General features: G+C 39.9%; 2 protein-coding genes across 6 annotated transcripts in view; both read left to right on the forward strand.

The window, feature by feature from the left end:
* nsd3 (nuclear receptor binding SET domain protein 3) overlaps positions 1-11,907 on the forward strand; it is a 28,322-nt gene extending 16,415 nt beyond the window's left edge. For all 4 annotated transcript variants that reach the window (XM_087787925.1, XM_087787942.1, XM_087787952.1 and 1 more), the window contains 10 exons: positions 1,996-2,152; positions 3,314-3,516; positions 3,580-3,692; positions 3,756-3,902; positions 4,588-4,710; positions 5,927-6,043; positions 6,102-6,243; positions 7,404-7,510; positions 7,575-7,779; positions 9,130-11,907. In XM_087787925.1, the coding sequence (XP_087644051.1) occupies positions 1,996-2,152; positions 3,314-3,516; positions 3,580-3,692; positions 3,756-3,902; positions 4,588-4,710; positions 5,927-6,043; positions 6,102-6,243; positions 7,404-7,510; positions 7,575-7,779; positions 9,130-9,392 (1,577 nt within the window). In that variant the 3' untranslated portion in view covers positions 9,393-11,907. The remainder of the gene's footprint in view (positions 1-1,995; positions 2,153-3,313; positions 3,517-3,579; positions 3,693-3,755; positions 3,903-4,587; positions 4,711-5,926; positions 6,044-6,101; positions 6,244-7,403; positions 7,511-7,574; positions 7,780-9,129) is intronic.
* A 449-nt stretch (positions 11,908-12,356) lies between these two features.
* Positions 12,357-20,000, forward strand: plpp5 (phospholipid phosphatase 5). 2 transcript variants are annotated; one of them, XM_087787972.1, is made up of 9 exons: positions 12,357-12,466; positions 12,987-13,120; positions 13,460-13,594; positions 13,661-13,769; positions 14,743-14,833; positions 14,896-14,959; positions 15,019-15,143; positions 16,297-16,467; positions 17,455-20,000. In XM_087787972.1, exons 2-9 carry the CDS (start codon positions 13,095-13,097, stop codon positions 17,622-17,624), a joined length of 891 nt encoding a protein of 296 aa, XP_087644098.1. In that variant the 5' UTR covers positions 12,357-12,466; positions 12,987-13,094; the 3' UTR covers positions 17,625-20,000. The 2 variants fall into 2 exon arrangements, with proteins under 2 accessions (XP_087644098.1, XP_087644090.1); XM_087787964.1 differs by lacking the exon at positions 12,357-12,466 and having other exon boundaries at positions 12,491-13,120.
* Positions 20,001-20,304: the final 304 nt, after the last annotated feature.

The raw sequence follows: 20,304 nt of genomic DNA on the forward strand, positions 1-20,304 counted from the left end.
CGTTAGTAAGAGGCCTTTGCCGAAAACCGACGTAAAATATCGGCTTTATCACTTTTTTGACAAAACATTCATGATTTATGGCTGAATGGCTGGATTTGGACTTAAGTTGTATAGTCTTGTTCTGTCATTAGGCTCCAATAAACACTAAATAATACAACAAAAGTATATTTTAATCTTTAAATAGTGCTAAAAGAATCGCAAAGGTAAAAGATCCTTGTTGAATCCTAAACTTATATGAAACAAATTGATAAGTCTGCTTTTGACGGACAATGGTTGAAGTTGAAGATATCAGCTGATTTTTTTTCAAATCTTTTTTTATCTTAACCAGGAAGTCTTAAACTGAACCTACCTAAGGATGGAAGGATATATTCTCTCAAACATTACCTACATGTAGCTTAAGCCTCCTGAAGGGATTCCATGCTGGGCTAAAATCAACCAACCAAACTTGACTAAAGTTGGCAATTTTTTAGTAGCTAACTTGACAGAAAACACACTGATAACTGTGCGTTAATTATATACATATATATGTGTGTTTATATATATATATATATTTATATTTATATATACCTATGGCCAAATAATATTCTGTCTTTAATAGCAAAACACCATAAATATTGCTCGCTCCTGTTCACGAGTCCTTTGGTTCCTCACACAGGGGTTCCATTATCCCTCTGGTGGTCCCCTGTTCGCATCAGTCTTGCTGGCTCCCAGGGGCCTCAAGTGACCATCCCACTTCTAACACCATGCATCAATGGATAAAGGCCCTCTAAACAAATCTAAACTTCAATTTTCATTTCAAAATAAGAACATTTCTCTTTGGCAGGCACAAAATCACGTTAAAACACAACATTTCAAGGCATTAAATTGTAGTCGAAATTATAGTTTTTAAAAATCATTTTCAATCCTCCTTGTCTGAGAGTAAAACTTCCTCAAAATCACAATTACGTTTTATTAGGGTCCGTTTTTGCATGTGGCCCACTGTGAGTCTAGTGAACCCCCAAGGCTATATTCTAACGATAAATTCAAGTAAGGTAAGAGAAACTCTCTCCTGTCTCTGCCCGAGACGGTATAATCGCTGTCGAAAACTCTTTTTCCCTGACGCTGGACGATCCGTGGTTTGTTTGCTTCTCTGCTTGTTTAACTGCAGGCTTTGCTTTGGATCTGAGGAGGCTCCGCCCACCCTCGTCTCCTCCTGACGCTTCCTGCTGATTGTTTTTTGACTGACAGAAATGAAATTAAGCCCCACCCCCTTTTTTCTTCTTTTTTTTAACTCGGCATTTGACCTGCCTTGGATGGAATACATTTTTAGTTTTTTTTTAAAGATATACTTTGATGGTGAAGAGCGTAGAAAGTTTGTGGTGAATCCTGAACCATTAGATAACACATGTCAATAGTCGTAAGATAAAGAAACTAGTATTTTTTTTCAAATAAGACCTAAAAACTGAATTTTCTTGATAACTTTTTTTGGTATTTGTGACAGCAATGTCTTCATCCTGCATCTTAATAATTGACAGAAATAAGATTCATATAAAGCTGGCCTGTGCAGGATGAAGAAAGTAAAGGTTGCCTTTTTTTTTTTAGGGGGGGGGGGGGCATGTTTTCTTTTTTTTGCTAATTCTTTATACATGTACCTCAGATTCATTGGCTGCTCCGGCTCGTGCGCTACTGCATGTGTTCCCCGTGCACTGACCTCGGTACATTGCTCTGAATCTGATTGCCAGACGTGCTGTGTTGGAAGTTATTGAGCACAAGTCCAGGACCCCCCACACCCCACCCATAGTGGCCCCCAAAACCTCCTTTAGATATTTGTATCACTTTGAAAACTCATTTCCTCATCCCAAGAATTCCACTGTTCACTCCACGTATGTCTGCGAATGAGATTCAGAGTTTGTCCAGGTGGTTTTTCTGCATCACCTAATTGTACCCTCCTCCTTTCTTTGCTCACCAACACACACACACACACACACACACACACACACAAACACACACATGTAGGAGGCAAGTTGCTGTGCTGCGACTCGTGTCCAGCTTCCTTCCACCCGGAGTGTCTGGAGATGGAGATGCCCGAGGGGTCGTGGTCCTGCAGCGACTGCAGGGCCGGGAAGAAACCGCACTACAAACAGATAGTCTGGGTCAAACTGGGCAACTACAGGTGAGTGTGTGAACGTTACACTCTCTCCTCCACCAACCAGTCGGCCCGATTTGAAAAGATAATCTCATCAACATTCTCCTGCAAACTCTTTAAATATACAATATTAATAATATATAAATGTAGTGTTTAAGGTTCTGTTCATTTCATTGATATGAGGTGGTTTTATGGACTGTGTTGGTGCAAATATGGAGAGAAAATTGTGACTCTTCATCCAGAGCACGTGTCAAACTCAAGATGAGCGTCCATGTGGATATGTTGACTGTAACAGCGAACTAACAGCTCTGTGCTTCAGAAAGGAGTCAAACTTAAAGAGATGTAAACTCTGTGTGGTTCTTTCTCACTCGTATACGATTAAAATGCGTGACTTGAAACCTGTGGCTGACTGAGGATGAGAGGATACAGTCGGATCAAGCCTCTATTAAAGCTAAAGGACCCATTTTGGTTTAGAAACAAATGAAAGCAGTTACGACTTCGTCAAGAGTCATGCGGTCTGTAAATACTACAACACCAGAGTCAAGTACTGGACAATAATACAAATATATACTTGTTACTACAGTATTACAACACCAGAGTCAAGTACTGGATAATACTACAAATATATACTTGTTACTACAGTATCAAACACCAGAGTCAAGTACTCGACAATACTACACATATATCCTTGTTACTACAGTATCAAACACTAGAGTCAAGTACTCGACAATACTACAAATATATACTTGTTACTACAGTATCAAACACTTGAGTCAAGTACTCGACAATACTACACATATATCCTTGTTACTACAGTATCAAACACCAGAGTCAAGTACTGGACAATACTATAAATATATACTTGTTACTACAGTATTACAACACCAGAGTAAAGTACTGGACAATAATACAAATATATCCTTGTTACTACAGTATTACAACACCAGAGTCAAGTACTCGACAATACTACAAATATATCCTTGTTACTGCAGTATGACTATATATCGCAATATATCGTTGACCCTGTATCGTGATATGTCTGTTACTGCCAGGTTGGGTAGTGCGAGGGAGTTATGAACACGAATTAAACATGATATTTTTAATTAAATAATAATAATAGATTCTATTAAAATGATCTGCTGATAATGTGGATTTGGCTGAACATTCAAGCGTCTCGTCCTCCGGCAGGTGGTGGCCGGCAGAGATCTGCAACCCTCGCTTGGTGCCGTCCAACATTCAGAGCCTTCGCCACGACATCGGCGACTTCCCCGTCTTCTTCTTCGGATCACATGACTACTACTGGATCAACCAGGGTCGCGTCTTCCCGTACGTCGAGAACGACAAGAACTTCGTCACCGGTCAGATCAACATGAACAAAACCTTCAAGAAAGGTAGGAGTGACGTCGTCAAGCAGGAAAGGTCAAGGGTCTGAAACGTGTCGTCTTTGTCTTCAGCGCTGGAAGAAGCCGCACGGCGGTTTCAGGAGCTCAAGGCTCAGAGGGAGAGCCGGGAAGCGTTGGAGCAGGAGCGCAACTCCCGCAAGCCGCCGCCGTACAAAGTCATCAAGGTAACACGAGGGAGTGAAGGTCGCGGGGAGGGTTTGACTGACGAGTCGTCGTTGTTGTTTCAGGCCAACAAACCCGTGGGGAAGGTACAGGTGCACATCGCCGACCTGTCAGAAATCCCAAGATGCAACTGTCGGTCCACGGACGAGCATCCCTGTAGCCTGGACTCCCAGTGTTTGAACCGCATGCTGCAGTACGAGTGTCATCCACAGGTCGGTGCACTTCCTGCAGATTTACTGAACGTATTGTCAAGAGTATCAGTGTCACAAGAATATTGAACTGTTCAAGTTAACATTTCAAACCTTTTTTTTTTATTGAAATGTTGTTATTTTAAGCAATTAATGTATATTTTTTTATCATTGAATTTTAATAGATTTTAAGCATACGTTTGTTGTTTCTGTAAACAAAAAAACAAAAAAATTAAAAATGTTTTTATATTGAATTTTAAAGGGTACAAATAAAAAACGAATACATTTTTATTTACATTTATTTTTGGGAAGATTAGAATTTCAAAAATATCAAACTCTATGTATTAAAAAAATACAATGATGACATTTTCAAATGTTTGACTGTAAAATGATGGCACTATTAAACCAACATTTTATATTGAATTTAAAAATATAGAATTTGGACATTTTATTTTTGAATAATTGGAATTAGAATATCAAACTCTATGTGTAAAAAGGTTTTTTTATATATATATATTTACATTTTTAAATTCAATTATACAAACAAAAATTCAATATTTCAATACAAAAACGATTCAAAATTTTTCGAAACAAAATGTAAACGTTTAAAATGTTAAATTGAACCATTGAATAATCTGCTGACATCTACGATGATATACGTCTAGAGTTGTAGCTAAACTTCCAGCAACAACATGTTCGTCTCCACCAGGTCTGTCCTGCCGGTGAGATCTGCGAGAACCAGTGCTTCACCAAACGTCAGTACGCAGAGACGGAGGTGATGAAGACGGACAGCCGGGGCTGGGGTCTCCAGACCAACCAGGCCCTGAGGAAGGTGAGAAACATTTCCTTGTTCAACCTCAAAACCGCCACCGGGTCACTTTGACCCTGAGATAACACAAGGGTTAAGAGAAAAAGATCATCAAATGTCATCATTTATAGAGCTTTTATTATCTAGTTAAAATAAAAACACACAAAAACAAGACAGAATTGACCCCCGGCCAGCTGACTTTAAGACCCCTAGTTAAAAACTACTGATAATGTCGCCCAAAAAGCTGCATTAGAGAATCTTCTAAATCAGCAAAGCATGCTGGGACTTTTAGATTTTAACGACGTTATCAAAAAGCACAAATTAGAAACTGCTTCATTGGCCAAGAATATTCAAAATAAATATTCAAAATAAACATAATTATATTTAAGGTATTTGCATTTTCAATGAATACAGGAGAGAATAGAATGTAAATAGAAATAAAAATGATATATAAAGAATTGACAATATTGCAAACGTGGAATAAAAGTGAACATAAGGTAATGGCAGGTGGAAATGTGTCTGTATTTATGATGGAAATACACTTTTAAATCCACAAATATAAAAGAATAAATTACAATATACTTTCAAATTTTTTAAGTAAAGAAAGTATTTTAATGGAGTTTTCTGTCTGGACTTTTCCATGGAAAAACATTCACTCGCCTCAACCTTCACTGGATAATAATTTACAATCACAATGTTTTTTTTACCTCCAAACTGCAAGAGGAGATTTCATTGTTCAGACTGAAAACTCAAACAATAAAAAATAAAATAAATATAGGGAAAGAAGATATGATTATAAAAATGTATCAAAGGAAGTACGATTTCCTCAATTTGTCCTAAAAAGACCTGTAATTGTGTGTATTCTACTCCACGTTATTTTGATTATTATCTTATTTTTCATTATCTTGTGCACAAAAGAATCAAAGAAAGTATTGTCACGCCAACGTTTACACAAGCGTGACCGCGCCCTGTGATTTCTTTCAAGTGCTTCTTGTTCCACCAGATTTATGTTACACCAAACAACCCGTTACTCATCACATGTCACTTGTCACTATTTATTGGCATTTTAATTGAGATAGTTATCTTGGCTATAACATTTATTTATTTATCTATTTTTAAATACACGCGTGTGTGTGGTTCTGGCTTCAATTTTGATGCAGTTACACTCTTTGAACAATAGAGGGAGCCAGAAACAAACATATTTAGTTCAAAAATAAAAAAACTCTTCTGTTCTGTGCAGGGCGACTTCGTGATGGAGTACGTCGGGGAGGTGATCGACACGGAGGAGTGCCAGCAGAGAATCAAACTGGCTCACGAGAACCACGTGGCCAACTTCTACATGCTGACCCTCACCAAGGTGAACGAGTCGAACCCAGAGAGGTCAAAAAACCCGATCTCTAACTTGTCGTCTGCAGGATCGCGTGATCGACGCCGGGCCGAGAGGAAACGCGGCTCGCTTCATGAACCACAGCTGCAGTCCCAACTGTGAGACGCAGAAGTGGACGGTGAACGGAGACGTTCGCATCGGACTCTTCACGCTCTGTGACGTGGAGGCTGGTGGGTCGAGACTCGTGTCCAGAAGCACGAACCTGCCTGACTTGATTCTTGACGGACGACTTTGTTTACTCGGGACTTGAATTTCCTGAATGAAGATTAAAGCTGTGGTCGTGTGATGTCTGGACGGGAATCGTCTGGTCATGACTTCTTGACTTGACCAGAAACTTTTTTTCATAAATGAAACTTTTTGTCCTGATTTGTTTTTTTTTAAACAAAACTTCTTTTTTTTTTGTTGACTTGAATCTACTTGTCTTGACTCGAGACCCTCTCAACCTGAGACACTCTGGACTCGATACACTCTGGACTCGAGACACTCTTGTCTTGAGACCCTCGACTCGAGACCCTCTTGACTCAAGACACTTTTTACTTGAGAAACTCTTGACTTGAGACACTCTGGACTCGAGACACACTTGACTTGAGACACTATTGACTCAAGACCCTCTGGTCTTGGGACACTCGACTCAAGACCCTCTTGACTCGAGACACTATTGACTCAAGACCCTCTGGTCTTGGGACACTCGACTCGAGACCCTCTTGACTCGAGACACTATTGACTCAAGACCCTCTGGTCTTGGGACACTCGACTCGAGACCCTCTTGACTCGAGACACTATTGACTCAAGACCCTCTGGTCTTGGGACACTCGACTCGAGACCCTCTTGACTCGAGACCCTATTGACTCAAGACCCTCTGGTCTTGGGACACTCGACTCGAGACCCTCTTGACTCGAGACACTATTGACTCAAGACCCTCTGGTCTTGGGACACTCGACTCGAGACCCTCTTGACTCGAGACACTCTGGACTTGAGACACTCTTGACTCGAGACCCTCTTGACTCGAGACACTCTGGACTTGAGACACTCTGGTCTTGAGACACTGGACTCAAGACACTCTCGACTCGAGACACTATTGACTCGAGAGACTCTTGACTGAAGACACTCTTGACTCGAGACACCTTTTATTTGAGACACTCTCAACTCAAGACACTATCGACTCGAGACCCTCTTGACTGAAGACACTCTTGACTCGAGAAACCTTTCATTTGAGACAGTCTTGACTCGAGACACTCTCCTTCTCCGTGTAGCACAGTGTGTGTAATAGGTTGTGTGTTAACTGGTTGTGTGTTAACTGGTTGTGTGTTAACTGGTTGTGTGTCTGCAGGGACGGAGCTGACCTTCAACTATAACCTTCACTGCGTGGGCAACAGAAGAACTTCCTGCCACTGCGGCGCCGACAACTGCTCGGGCTTCCTCGGCGTGCAGCCCACGGTCCGTCCCGCCTCCGGCCCGGAACCTTCCTGCGACCTTCTGACCCTCCATGTTGTCCCTTCAGAGCGCCGTGGTTATGGAGAAGGAGGAGAAGGCCAGGAACGCCAAACTGAAGCCAAAGAAGCGGAAGCTGCGTCCGGAGGGCAAACACACGCACGAATACTTCTGCTTCTGCTGCGGCGAAGGCGGCGAGCTGGTCATGTGCGACAGGAAGGACTGTCCTAAAGCCTACCACCTGCTGTGTCTCAACCTCACCAAGCCGCCCTACGGTAGGAACCCTTTTTACACATTTGTTTATCAGTGTTGCCGAAATATTCAATGTTGAATCTAATGTTAAAACTCTTTTCATGGAATTGATATTGTTTTTTGAATACTTTAATGTAATTCAATTTAATTGATTTAATTTAAAGTGTCTTATCATAACAAAGTTATATCAATACAGTTGAGGTAAGACTATAGTGGAGAAAGGAAAAACAGATCCCAGCGATTTCATATTTTCTATCTTGAAAGGTTGAAACTGTTTATAAATAGTTTAATCCAATTTTATCTTTATAAAAAAAGGTTGAATTTCATGGTTCCATAAAAATAATAGCATTTTTTTAAATTGAATATTTTCCAAATTAATGTTTTTTTTTCACATATAGTTTAATATTGTTATTTGAATAAATGGAAAATAAAATGTCTAAATTCTGTATTTTTTTGTCCAGAGCCATTTAAATTCAATATAAAAAAAAGGATTATATTAGTGACATCTTATCAGACTAATCTAATCAATCTCTGAGCCTTAAATCCACCATTCATTATAAATGGGTGAAATCTTACTGTTGCTTTTGAATCCGCAGTGATTAATGTGTGCACCAGACTGTATTAGTCGACACGTGATCGTCTGAAAGTTTGATCAAGTAGCTCGGTGCTCTGTTGGTCTGGTCTGGAGGCTTTAATCATTTAAGAGGCTACGATTGAAAAAATATTGAATTTAGAAAATATATTGTTAAATGATTGGGATGACGATATCAAACGCTATATGTGACAGGAATTATTTTTTAAATATTACATATTTGAATATTAAATTATTTAAAAAGATAAAAAATACTTTTCAATATACCAATTATTCAATTAAAATTCAAAAATTAAAATGTAATTGTATAATTAAATTAAAAACGATATTTCAATAAAAATTGGAAAATTAAGTCAAACCATTCAGCGTGTTGATGCCACTGTTTTACTTCCACCTGAGTTCACCAGGAGGGGGTGAGAGAGGCTTCTTTTCAGGTCCTAGCAACGACTAAACACACTGGATTAATGAAGATGTAAGAATGAAAGTTTGTTTGTATAAGCAGTTTACATTTTTTATCTTTTTATTACCGTTAAATTGACACGCATTGATCCACAGACGTCTTGTAAAAAGTACATTATCGATCTTAGAGCCTCGGCATCAAACTAAGCTGAATATAATGGTGGCAGCAGATGTTTAAGACGCCATAAACTTGTCTCCGGCTCGTAATACTCCAGGAGATTGAGTCTGGATCAGCGCCACGCTCGTCAACTCGCGCCCTCGTCTCCGATGAAGTGCAAAATAAACGCCGCTGATGAGGTTTTTTTTTTTAATCTCCCGTCAGGCCGATGGGAATGTCCGTGGCACGACTGCAGCGTCTGCGGCGCTCAGGCTTCGTCCTCCTGTGAATTCTGCCCCTCCTCGTTCTGCCCGGACCACGAGAAGGGCTCGCTCACTGCCTCGTCGCTGGAGGGCCGGCCCTGCTGCTCCGGCCACGACCCCCTCAGCCCGCTGGGCTCCGGCGCCGCCCCCCGGCCCGTCAGGGTCAAGGAGGAACCCGAGGGCGACGCCGCCGCCGCCGCTCCTTCTATACCTCATTCCCTCTAAGTGCACTCCTGTCTGCCGGCGTCACTCCAACCCTCTGGGGGGTCAGTCACCCACAGGGTAAAACAACAAACGTGTTTCCACGTCAGCACTTCTGGGAGGAGCTGGAGTCCCCGTCGGTTCTGTGGCGACGACACCTTCCCGCTCGCACCTCTCCACGTGTGACGTTCTCTCTTTTCCAAGAGTTAATTGTGCAATTTTTATTTTATAGTTTTTCTCTCTCCCAGGACCACCACACACTACATTCCAACCTTCCTTAAAACTAAAAAAAAATACATTTGTTGAAATACTTCTGGATGAATATATTCTATGTTTGTTAATGTTTACAGACTCTCTCACTCCAGGGCGGTGAGTGTTTCGTTCGGTGTAATAACGCAGACCTCCTTGTGAACCATTAGTCCTCTTAAGGTGAAATACTGTATAATGGTATATAGTGTAATGGTATGACATTACAGTCGTGGTTTTTCATATTGCCAGTCTCACTCGCCATTCTCTGTACATACTCGTCATATTGTAAAGTACTTACAGACCCCCCCCCCCCCCCCCCACCCGGGGGTGAAGCTCGGTCACCTCTCTGCTTGTTCCTGAACAGAAGGAAGCGCTTTTGTAACACCTTTTTAATTTTCTTATGGGATAAGGAAGTCTTGTTTCTTTTCTAGATGTTACCGTGAATTCCGGACGAGGACGAGCTCCAAGTGTTGCTAATCAGCCTTAAGGGAACACATTTCAGTACCAGTACTGTCACCTTTTCATTTGTCTTTTATCGTTTTGTTTTTTGCTTTGCCAAACTTTTCTATAAAGCACTTTCACACGCCTTGTCGCCGTTTAGCTCGGTCACAAAAATATCTCTAAAGAAAAAACAAAAAAAAAAACGACAAGTGTTTCAAAGACGATACCTCTTCTTTCCTCGTAGTTCATGTCGGAATCTAAACTGTTTCTTTTTCTTTTTTTTTTAACTGAGGAAAGTGACCTGAATGCTGTTTTTTTTTTTGTTTTTTTGTTGTTGTTGTTCAGAAGGAATTTCAAAAGAGCTCTCGGACGTCGAGGCGGGAACATCGTTTGCTGGACTTTGTTTTTAAGTCGTATGATGAGAACTTGTGTCAGTCCAGCGTAATGTAGAAAAACTCCTGTACAGTGTTTTTAATGGATCATCGGTCGATTCTTTTGTATTTATTGCACCACGATTTTATACTTTGTCCAACACCAGTGCAGTAACGTGTCTCCCTTTCCACCAGGATTTAAGAAAAAAATAGACCCGGGAGCGTCGACATCATATATCTGTATCTAACCATAGGTTTTTTCTACATCCATGTGATGATTCCACTTTTAACAGCTCTTTGTATCGTGACTCACCGTAGTTGCTGTTGAATGCAGTGTCAGCCATTTTCTTTTTGGACGTTTTTTAAGTAGGAAATTCTTCCGTTTTGATTCCAAGCTTCCTGGACGCTCCGGTGTCTTACTCTGGATTTGCCAAAACTCTTTCCGTTGCCAACTTTAAAAAAAAGAAAAAGAAAAAAAGGGTCACTTTTAACACTCGCAGCTACAAACGTTTATTTTTATGCAAACCATTCCCCCGTTCTCACGACTACTGATGTGCTTCTGTCAAACTCTGCACCTGTATTTGCCAAAAGTGTTTTTTTAAGCGACAACAGTGAGTCTGAATAATCATCAGCAGGGGCACTTTGATGTTCGAAACATTTCGGCCGTCATAACTTGAATTTCTTTTTATTTATTCAGTTGGTACACGGGGGTCCGGTCGGTGGGATCGTTTTTTTAAAGCATGTTTCTATTCACGGCCTTTGTTTCTTTTGTTTCTGTTTGACATTCTGAAAAATGTGTTCAATCTTGACCAGAGAAGAGTTTCAATTCCACTTCTTTTTTTAAACTTCTAACCAGAGATTATGTGCGACTGAAAGCCCGGATTTGTAGATTTCTAAAGGTGTCCTTCGACGCCATTTTTTCTCAGCAGTATTACAAAAAAAAAAGTTTATTTTCATCTGCATTTCACACAAGTGTCAAATTTTTATTTGAAGTGGCCCTTAAACATTTCTCTTTGGGATTCTCTGGAAATAGGTTCCAATCCCAGTTCACTGTGACATTTCTTTGGTAGTGCAATGTCGCCGACTGACACCTGAGTCGAAGCCGTCACAAGCACTCAATGGAGTAACCATCACTGGGGTCATATCTCTTATCTCGGTCACGCGAGGACGTGGATGAACACTAGAGGTTCCATGTCGATGACTGTGTTTCTACATATTGTTGAAGAACCTGTAAATAGTTTGCATTGAACTTGCATAGGATCATGTTACTGTGGCGTGCTCAGTTTTTGCCTGTACAATTCTGCTTCTAAATGTGTGTGACTGTTCGGACGACACTCTTTTTGTACATGACTTGTCTTTTTATTTGAGAATATTGATTATGTCCTTCCGTTTTTTTTTGTTGTTCATTGAAAAGTTGCGTTTGAAGAGTTCAGACATGCCTGAAGTTTGACTTTAATAAAGCTGTACTCTTGTCTCAGTGAAAACGCTGTTTTTGTCGTAATATTTGAGTGTTTTTGCTCGTTTTATTGTATCCTGCTTTACGGTTAAATTATTTAAAACCCCTTTAAATGTCGATGTATTATTCAAACCTACCACTTCCTCGTTGCTTTGATACACCAGACAACATGTCATTCCATTGTTCACCTCTAGATGTCTTTAAAGTGACGTGGCTCCCCTGCATCCTTTGTCAAGGTTTAAACTACGATGGCACTTCCGGAATCCTTTATTCGTACTATTGTCAAAATTCATTGATTTAATTAATTGAACTGTTTCATCGCAGCCGATAACTGTTCCTTTTTAAAAATATCACGATCCGAGTCGCTACTTAATTGACGGATCATCCTAATTTAGACGGTTAGGTACGCGATGCTTTTGTTTTGAAACGGGAGAAAGCGGAAGTGATGTCCGCCAGCTTCACACAGGTTGATGAGGATCGTCCGTGTAGCATCGAAGGATGTGCGCGGCTAGTCGGTGTTAGCTCGCGTTAGCTCGCAGGCGCTGGGATGAGCATTAAAAGATAAGAAAGACGACTTGAAGGTGAGTTTTAATCGCAACAAAGCAAATACAATACCGAGCAGATGTGTTTGTTTTGACAGATGTTGTTCGCTAGCTTGAACTGCTAACTGCTGTTTGTTTTCGAGAATAAAGGTGGTTCAGTGATGCTACCACTGCTAGCTTAATGTCACACATTAGAAGTATTTATTTTTTTAAATAGATGATATAACTTCTTATTTAATTGTTTTAATAACGTATCTTCTGGTACAACTCTCTCTCTATATTTGTATATTGATCCTACATTTAAACTTCCTTCCTCGCCTGTGTATTTATTTATTTAATTTAACATTTAAATGTAAACCTTACCTTCAACATGTCCTCAATGTTTGTCTGTCAATCTTTTGAATATCTGTGTAAATAATTAAAAAATGGCTCCAAAAAGTATCCTGTCAAGACGTCAAATAATCCTTTTCCGTTACATCAGATCTTCATTTGTTTCTGTTTTTTAATTTCACGATCTGTTCGATGCATGCAGTACATTTGTATCCGTCCGTTCATCCAGACTTTCACAGCGTCGTTCTGCCGAGAGGCGACGGACACCCTGGAAAGTTTACCAGGCCGACGCAGGAAACGCAGAAACAAAGTCACGCACACACTTAAGAAAACAGGAATGCTTGAGACGCAAAAGTCCCTCAGGTTTGCCAAAGTCTAGGTTCTTACGCTGCTGCTGCTGGACTTGAAGACCCGAGGTGGGGGGTCCTCCCTGAGGTGGGGGGTCCTCCCTGAGGTGGGGGGTCCTCCCTGAGGTGGGGGGTCTTCTCTCACCCTCGGGTCTTCAACTCACTGGACACGGGGAGCTTGTTGGTGTGAGACTTGCTGAACTAATAACCTTCTCGGTGTGACCGGTGTCTCTCTAACGGTGATCTGTCAGAAGGCGTTTGTCAGGCGATGCTGCAGAAGCGACTCTGTCTCTCCGCGACCATCGTGTTTTTAGATGAAATGGTTCATAATTCCGAGATGTTTTTGTCGTCCTAGTTCGACCACGGAGCGCGGGCGAGGTAATGATCGCTGTGGGTTGACGTCCGACCCGAGAGACAACATGAAGAGGCGGCTGCTGCGCGGCCTCATGTCCGAGGTGACGGTGCGGTTGGCGTTGCTGGTGGTGTTCCTGTACGTATTCAGAGACGATGTATTTGTTTGGTATGTTTTTCTTACATCCGTGTGCTTGTGTTGCAGCGTGACGGAGCAGCTTCCTCCTTTCTACCGGCAGATCCAGCCGGAGGAGATGTGGTTGTATAAATACAATCATGTGGAGAACGACCATGTGCCGACGTCCCTGATGTTTGTAAGTCCAAATACTCTATCCTTTAAACAGTTTTTATAGTTTTTATTGTATGGTTTTCTTTTTGCTAGGGAAATTAAAAATAATTAAATACGTTTAGAAATATATATAATCACATGAATTAATGTTGATGAAAGTATTAATGCCACTGTTGTCGTTCTTTCTTTGTGATAGTTTGTGTTTCAGAAGCATCAGTGATACAAAGACATGCTGTTGATACATGTTTACTTACAACAGATCCAACTTTTTAAAACGATATCTTGAGGCCGTGTTTATCCTCCCCGTCTTTCTTTAATGCGTTTAAACACCAAGAATTCAACCCTTGTGTTGTCTCTGAGTCAAGTTGACCCAAAAAAAAAGTGTTTGTGGTATCCCTTGTGTTGTTTCTGGGTCAAGGTGACCCGGTGGCCCAAAAGCAAAAGTGTTTGTGGTATCCCTTGTGTTGTCTCTGGGTCAAGGTGAACCACCTCCCTGGCTTCTATTAATACATATGCAGTGGTGGAGGTGGTTCAACTTGACCATGAGACAACACAAGGGATACCACAAACACATTTGTTTTCGGGTCAACTTGACTCGGAGACAACACAAGGGTTAAATTCTTGGCGCAGGCTAGATCTTGTTTTTTTTTATTAATCAAGATATGTTTGTTTTGTTACGTTTGTTTTTTTATGTTTATTTTGTTATTTGGGTTGTTTTTTTTACCAATGAAGATATGTTTATTTTGTGATGTTAAACATGCAGTTCCTCTACACTCAGTACCACACACTGGTAAATACAATATCAACGAGACGTCTGTTGAAGACATGCATAGAAATAATTGGACAAAACGATACACAAATATGAAAACTGATAGAAAAAAATATGTAAAAAGAGTGTAAATATAAAGATGAATAAACTGCCACTGAAATCCCATTGTGCTAATATGTCAACTGTTGTGTTCATCAAACCCTAACATGTGTTCCCTCTGCTGCCTCAGAGTGTGGCGGTGCTGACTCCGCTCCTCACCATCATGGGCTTCACCTTCTTGAAGAAGACGGAGCCAGGAGACGTGAAGGAGGCGACGCTGGGTAGGAGAAAAGAATAAAAACTGCTGATGCTGCAGATTTTTAACATCTCTGCCTCCCTTCAGCCGCGACGCTGACTCTGGTGCTGAACGGAGTTTTCACCAACGTCATCAAACTGGCCGTCGGCAGGTGAGGAGCTCAGAGCCTGGTGTCCACGTCAGGAACCTGATTGTGTTTTTCTGCTCCAGGCCTCGACCGGACTTCTTCTACCGCTGCTTCCCCGACGGTCAGATGAACCTGGAGCTGCGCTGCAGCGGTGACCCCGAGATGGTGATCGAGGGGAGGAAGAGTTTCCCCAGTGGACACTCGTCGTGTAAGAAAATCTGTTTTTTTTTTTTTTTAAAGATTCTCGACAATAGAGGTCAAACCTGGTATCATTTCCACTTATATCTTTCAGTTCATATTCTCCTGGTACTGACCGCTGCGCCAGGGGTTGTTTCTAAAAATAATGAAAAGTACAAGATTATATAAATATATATTAAAGGCAACGTTAAAACTTCACAACCTTTTAGTAACAAGATAAATTAAATCACATGTATATATATATATATATATACAGTATATACTTTTACTGCTTTTACTTACTTCACTTTTTTGATTGATAGCTATTTAAAGAAAACTAAATTAAAAAGTTTTTTTTTGAATTGATATAATACACTTATTTAGAGGAAAAAGTAAAATACATATAAAAATGTGTTTTATGGGTATAAATACACCAATTTTAGGGAAAAGAGTAAAACTATATCTTTAAATACATTTAAGTGGATATAAATTAAATACACTTATTTTAGGGAAAAGAATAAAAATAAATCTTTAAATATTTTTAATTCGATATAAATACACCTATTTAAAGGGAAATAAAGTAATAGTTAAAATCAAAATATGTATAAATTGATTCAAATACACTTATTTAAGGAAAATATTTTTTGTCAAAATACGTATAATTGGATATAAATACACTTATTTTAGATAAAAGATTAAAATTATATAACTTATACACGTGTATATAACTCGAAACTTGATTAAATTGGTATAAATACACCTATTTTAAGGAGTAAAAAGTAAAAGGGTGAATCAAAATATGTATTATTCGATATAAATACACTTATATTAGGGAAAAGAGTAAAAGTATATATCAAAATACGTTTTAACTGGTATAAATACACCTATTTTAATTGGTAAAAAAGTAATAGTGTGAATCAAAATATGTTAAAATGGATATTAATGCACTATACTATTATTTTATGAAAAAAGTAAAGTAAGTAAGTAAAATGATCATTTGTTCGTTGAAGGAGAACAAACCGAGATCATTTAAATCGAGCATCAAAGAGTGAAAAGACGAAATCAGACTCTTTGTGTTTGTTTGGTAAACATTAATTTTCTTTGCTCGCCGACTGTCGTGCGATTGAGTTTGAAACCCCGTCTTCAGACCAGGATCTCGTGTCTTGACTCTCTGGTCTCCGCAGTCGCGTTCGCAGGCCTGGGCTTCGCTGCGCTTTACATCGGAGGGAAGCTGCGCTGCTTCAACATGGCGGGTCAAGGTCGCGCGTGGCGTCTCTGTGCCTTCCTGACGCCACTGCTGCTCGCCGCCTTGATCGCCGTCTCCAGGACCTGCGACTACAAGCACCACTGGCAAGGTTGGCAAGTTCATACCTTCTTCAATATGACTTTATACGTTATCTGAGGACGTTTTAGGCTGTAAAAATAAATCATATAGTTTGTGTTTCAGTCATTTTCACTAGTTAACAGGTTTATTTTTTGAGTAACAAAAGTCTTGACGTGTGAAGAGTTACAAAATAATGTTACTTAAGGGGAAATGATGGTGCAATTATTGTTGCTTAACTCGAACCCGGGATGTTGATGTGAAGTGCCGTGAGCTGTAGCACTGAGCTGAACAGACTGATGACGTAATAAATGCCAGAAATGGACTAGAAGATTTGGATAAATTCCTGATAAGATCAATATTTCCTGGCCAAAAGTTATCCGCCTCCTACTGGTGGGATGGTGTCATCGCAGCTGATGCATTTGTTTACAAATCCTGCTTTTTTTTTTAAAAACTTTTTTGTAGTTTTTGAGCTTAACTTGTCAGTTTTTATTGATTTGAGCATAGTTCTTTTTGAATTACACGTTTACAAATTGACTTACACGTTGGTAAATAAGGTACGCGTTCGTGGATCTCTGTATAGATACACGAATATATTTGCAAATCATTTAACACATTTACACGGTTATGCAACAGTAATAGCCCCATAGAAAATGTAATCTTTTTTTTAGGGTTCCACGTTAATGTCAAATGGAACACAGGGAAAAAAATGCACATTTATATACTCGCAAAGAAATATTGTTGATATTTGACTTCAGTATATATTAGATTCTAACAATAAAGTGATAAATATGTTGATATTTTCTTGTAAATATATCTGGTATGAATAGGGAAAATATTATAAATTAGAAATAAAATCAAACTATTTAGTGAGCTTCTGATATGATACAATATCAATAATTTTGCTCTATTGATTAGGGCCACATGTAAAGAGCAACACTTCAAATACGCCATCTAGTGTCTAGACCTGTGAACTTCAGCGTGGCGGGTTTTTAATGCTAATCCATTCACTGTCTCGCAGACGTGCTGGTGGGCTCTCTGCTGGGTCTGGGCTTGGCCTGGGTCTGCTACAGACAGCACTACCCCGCGCTCCAGGACCCCGACTGCCACTTGCCACTGCGCCACCGAGACAACGTCCCGGCGGCGCAGGAGCGGAAACTGGCCAACTCCAACTACATCCTGCCGCGGTAGAACACATGTCCCTGGGACCCCCGGGGTCACACGGTAATCCGGTCACTCCACAGCTGGACGGTTGCTTTTCACTCGTCGTTTATTTATATAAAAACAAAACCATGAATGAGTTAAACTCTCTTGCACACGAGGTCTGTGCTGTACATTAAACCAACAGAGCTGTGGTTTTAAATGAGGTTTAAAATACATTTGAATTAACACGGGTGATTAATTTAAAACATTCCTTTCGTCCTATGTTTGCTGATCTTACCACATGAAATAAATATTTGTTTGCGTCTGCAAAGTTGATTTTTAGGTTTAAATCTTTTTTCTTTCCATCCAAAAATGACAACATTTTGAGTTGGTATCATGAGACGAACAGATCGATGACTTGAAGAGGCTTCTTGTCTGAGGCGACGGTGCGGTTGGCGTTGTTAGTAGTGTTGTCTCGCAACAATAGTTTCACATTTCATAAGCTGGTCATGAGACTCATTTATGTTGCAGATCTTAAATTAGGTTTCTAAAGAATGTATCCGGCTTTTGACCAAATTTATTTTGTACATAAATGCACTTCGTTGGTTGACGAGGTCCTCGTTTCGTCCGCTGATGATTCTGAATCAGACACTCGATGAATCGTAGATCGACCCTTTGAATTGGATTGTCGTCATAATTTTTCATGTTTAGACCCTTTAGGTGACGGTTCTAAACCCAGTGGTCTATTGCCAAGATAACAAAAAAAAGTTAAAAAGGATTAAATGATTGATCTTGTTTAGTCGAGTCATCTTTGTGTCGACACATCTGTCAAAAGTGGATCTTCTTGCGCTCAATATCATCTCTGATAATTGACTTTTATCTTCTTCATTTGTAGTTAAATATTAGTAATTTCCATGTTTTATTTCTCAGCCAGAAGAAATGGCAGTGTTGTCATGGTTACTAAATTACTAGAAGGAGCTGCAACATTGAACATCTTGTTCTTTACGTCATTTATTAGAAAAACTAGATTTTTAAGCGCTTGTTTACTTCGACACGTGTTTGTATCCAAAACGTACAAATATTCAGTTTCCAGCTTCACTCGAATATTTTCCCCTCCCTCTAAATTATGAACAGTTTTTAACTGTAATTAAACAAGTTATTTATTGAAAAGTATCTGAAAAAAAGACCAGTTTTAATAAGTATTCCTCTTATTCGTACTTTTGTATTTCACTGAACATCATTTTTACTTCATCCTATGATCATTTATGGATCATTATGTCGTATGATTTGAACATGAAGTAAATACTAGATCATTCCTTGACTTGATGTTTGTATTTTATATATAATCTGCACATAAATCATTCAAAGGTGGTAGTTTAAGCCGTAGAATCCCAACTTCATGACCTCACAAGTCAGTGATATCAGCAGTTAAGTGGTCGCGTTGTCATTAAAAATCTCCATGTTTCACTTCTTTGTCGTTTCCAGCCAAAGCTACTCTGTGTTCACGCACTTTTTGCTTGTTGTGACTCGAAGAACCTGCATCACGGGGTAGAAGTCGTGCCTTTATTTACTGTGGTAAATGCTGCATGTGACGACGTTCGCGCTTTTATTCTGTCGCGATGTTTTTTTTTTTTTTGCATCATTTCCTGGTTCTGATGCTCCGACATATTTAGGTCAGTAGGTCCAGGTTTTATTTAAAATGGAGTAGCAACTGATGTCAGAGGTTTTCCCCCTTAAAAGGTTCGTCTGATTTGACTTGAATTTCATATACTTTTTATCGTGGTGATGTCGTTTCATTCATAGAGGCTCGTGTTTTTTTTCTCCAGTATATTGTTTTTTGACAGCATGTTACAACAACTTATATTTATTCACAACGCTTCCGTCTTCATTCCTGTTTTTTTTTTAATGTATCTTGTTCTTCGCATCTGCTGTCGTTCAGATCCCAACATTTTATTAAAACCCGTTCGATCTTCTCGTCAATCTTGACTCGGAACAATGTCACGGTTCGATGCTTTCAATGAACGTTTGGGTGCAACTGTTTCTATGTTTGGGGGGGTTGAGCGTTTGTTTTGGGGGGCATGCTGCAGCTGACACCTCGAGTCATTACTGATAACTTTGTGAGTTATCTAGTTGTCTTGTATTTGTTAGAAGAGCTATGCAATTTTAATGTATTCAAACAGGATATCGTGGCTAATTCAACAAACCCTAGAACGAGAAACGGAAGAAGAATCATTTGAGTGGCATCGACGACTTTTTAAGTGTTTTATCGGACGACGAAAACAAAAGTCGCCTGGTTTTTGCTAATGCTTTTAACAAAGGATTTTGTAGATGTTCGAGCTATTTCACAAGTGATGTTCAACAAGTGATGGATCGTCAATGTTCAGACTCGAGTGGAACTGGTCAATAAATGCACACCAAGCATGAGTTGTGGAATTATTTTTGTTTTTCTCAATCTCAATTATTACAGTTTGTATGTTCTACCCGTGTTGTGTTGGTTTACTCCGGACACTCCGATTTCCTCCCACAGTCCAAAAACATACAGAGGTTGATTGGAAATTGGAGAGATTGTCTGTAGTTATTAGTGTGTGTGTGTGTGTGAATGGTTGTCTGTCTTTGTGTGCCCTTTGACAGACTGGCGTCCTGTCCAGGGTGTCCTCTGCCTCTCGCCCTATGATACTAGGATAGGCTCCAGTCTCCCCGCGACCCCCACAAGGGATTAAGCGGTAGA

Source organism: Callionymus lyra, chromosome 1 (genome assembly GCF_982586985.1).
Source record: "Callionymus lyra chromosome 1, fCalLyr1.hap1.1, whole genome shotgun sequence".
Lineage (NCBI taxonomy): Eukaryota > Metazoa > Chordata > Actinopteri > Syngnathiformes > Callionymidae > Callionymus > Callionymus lyra.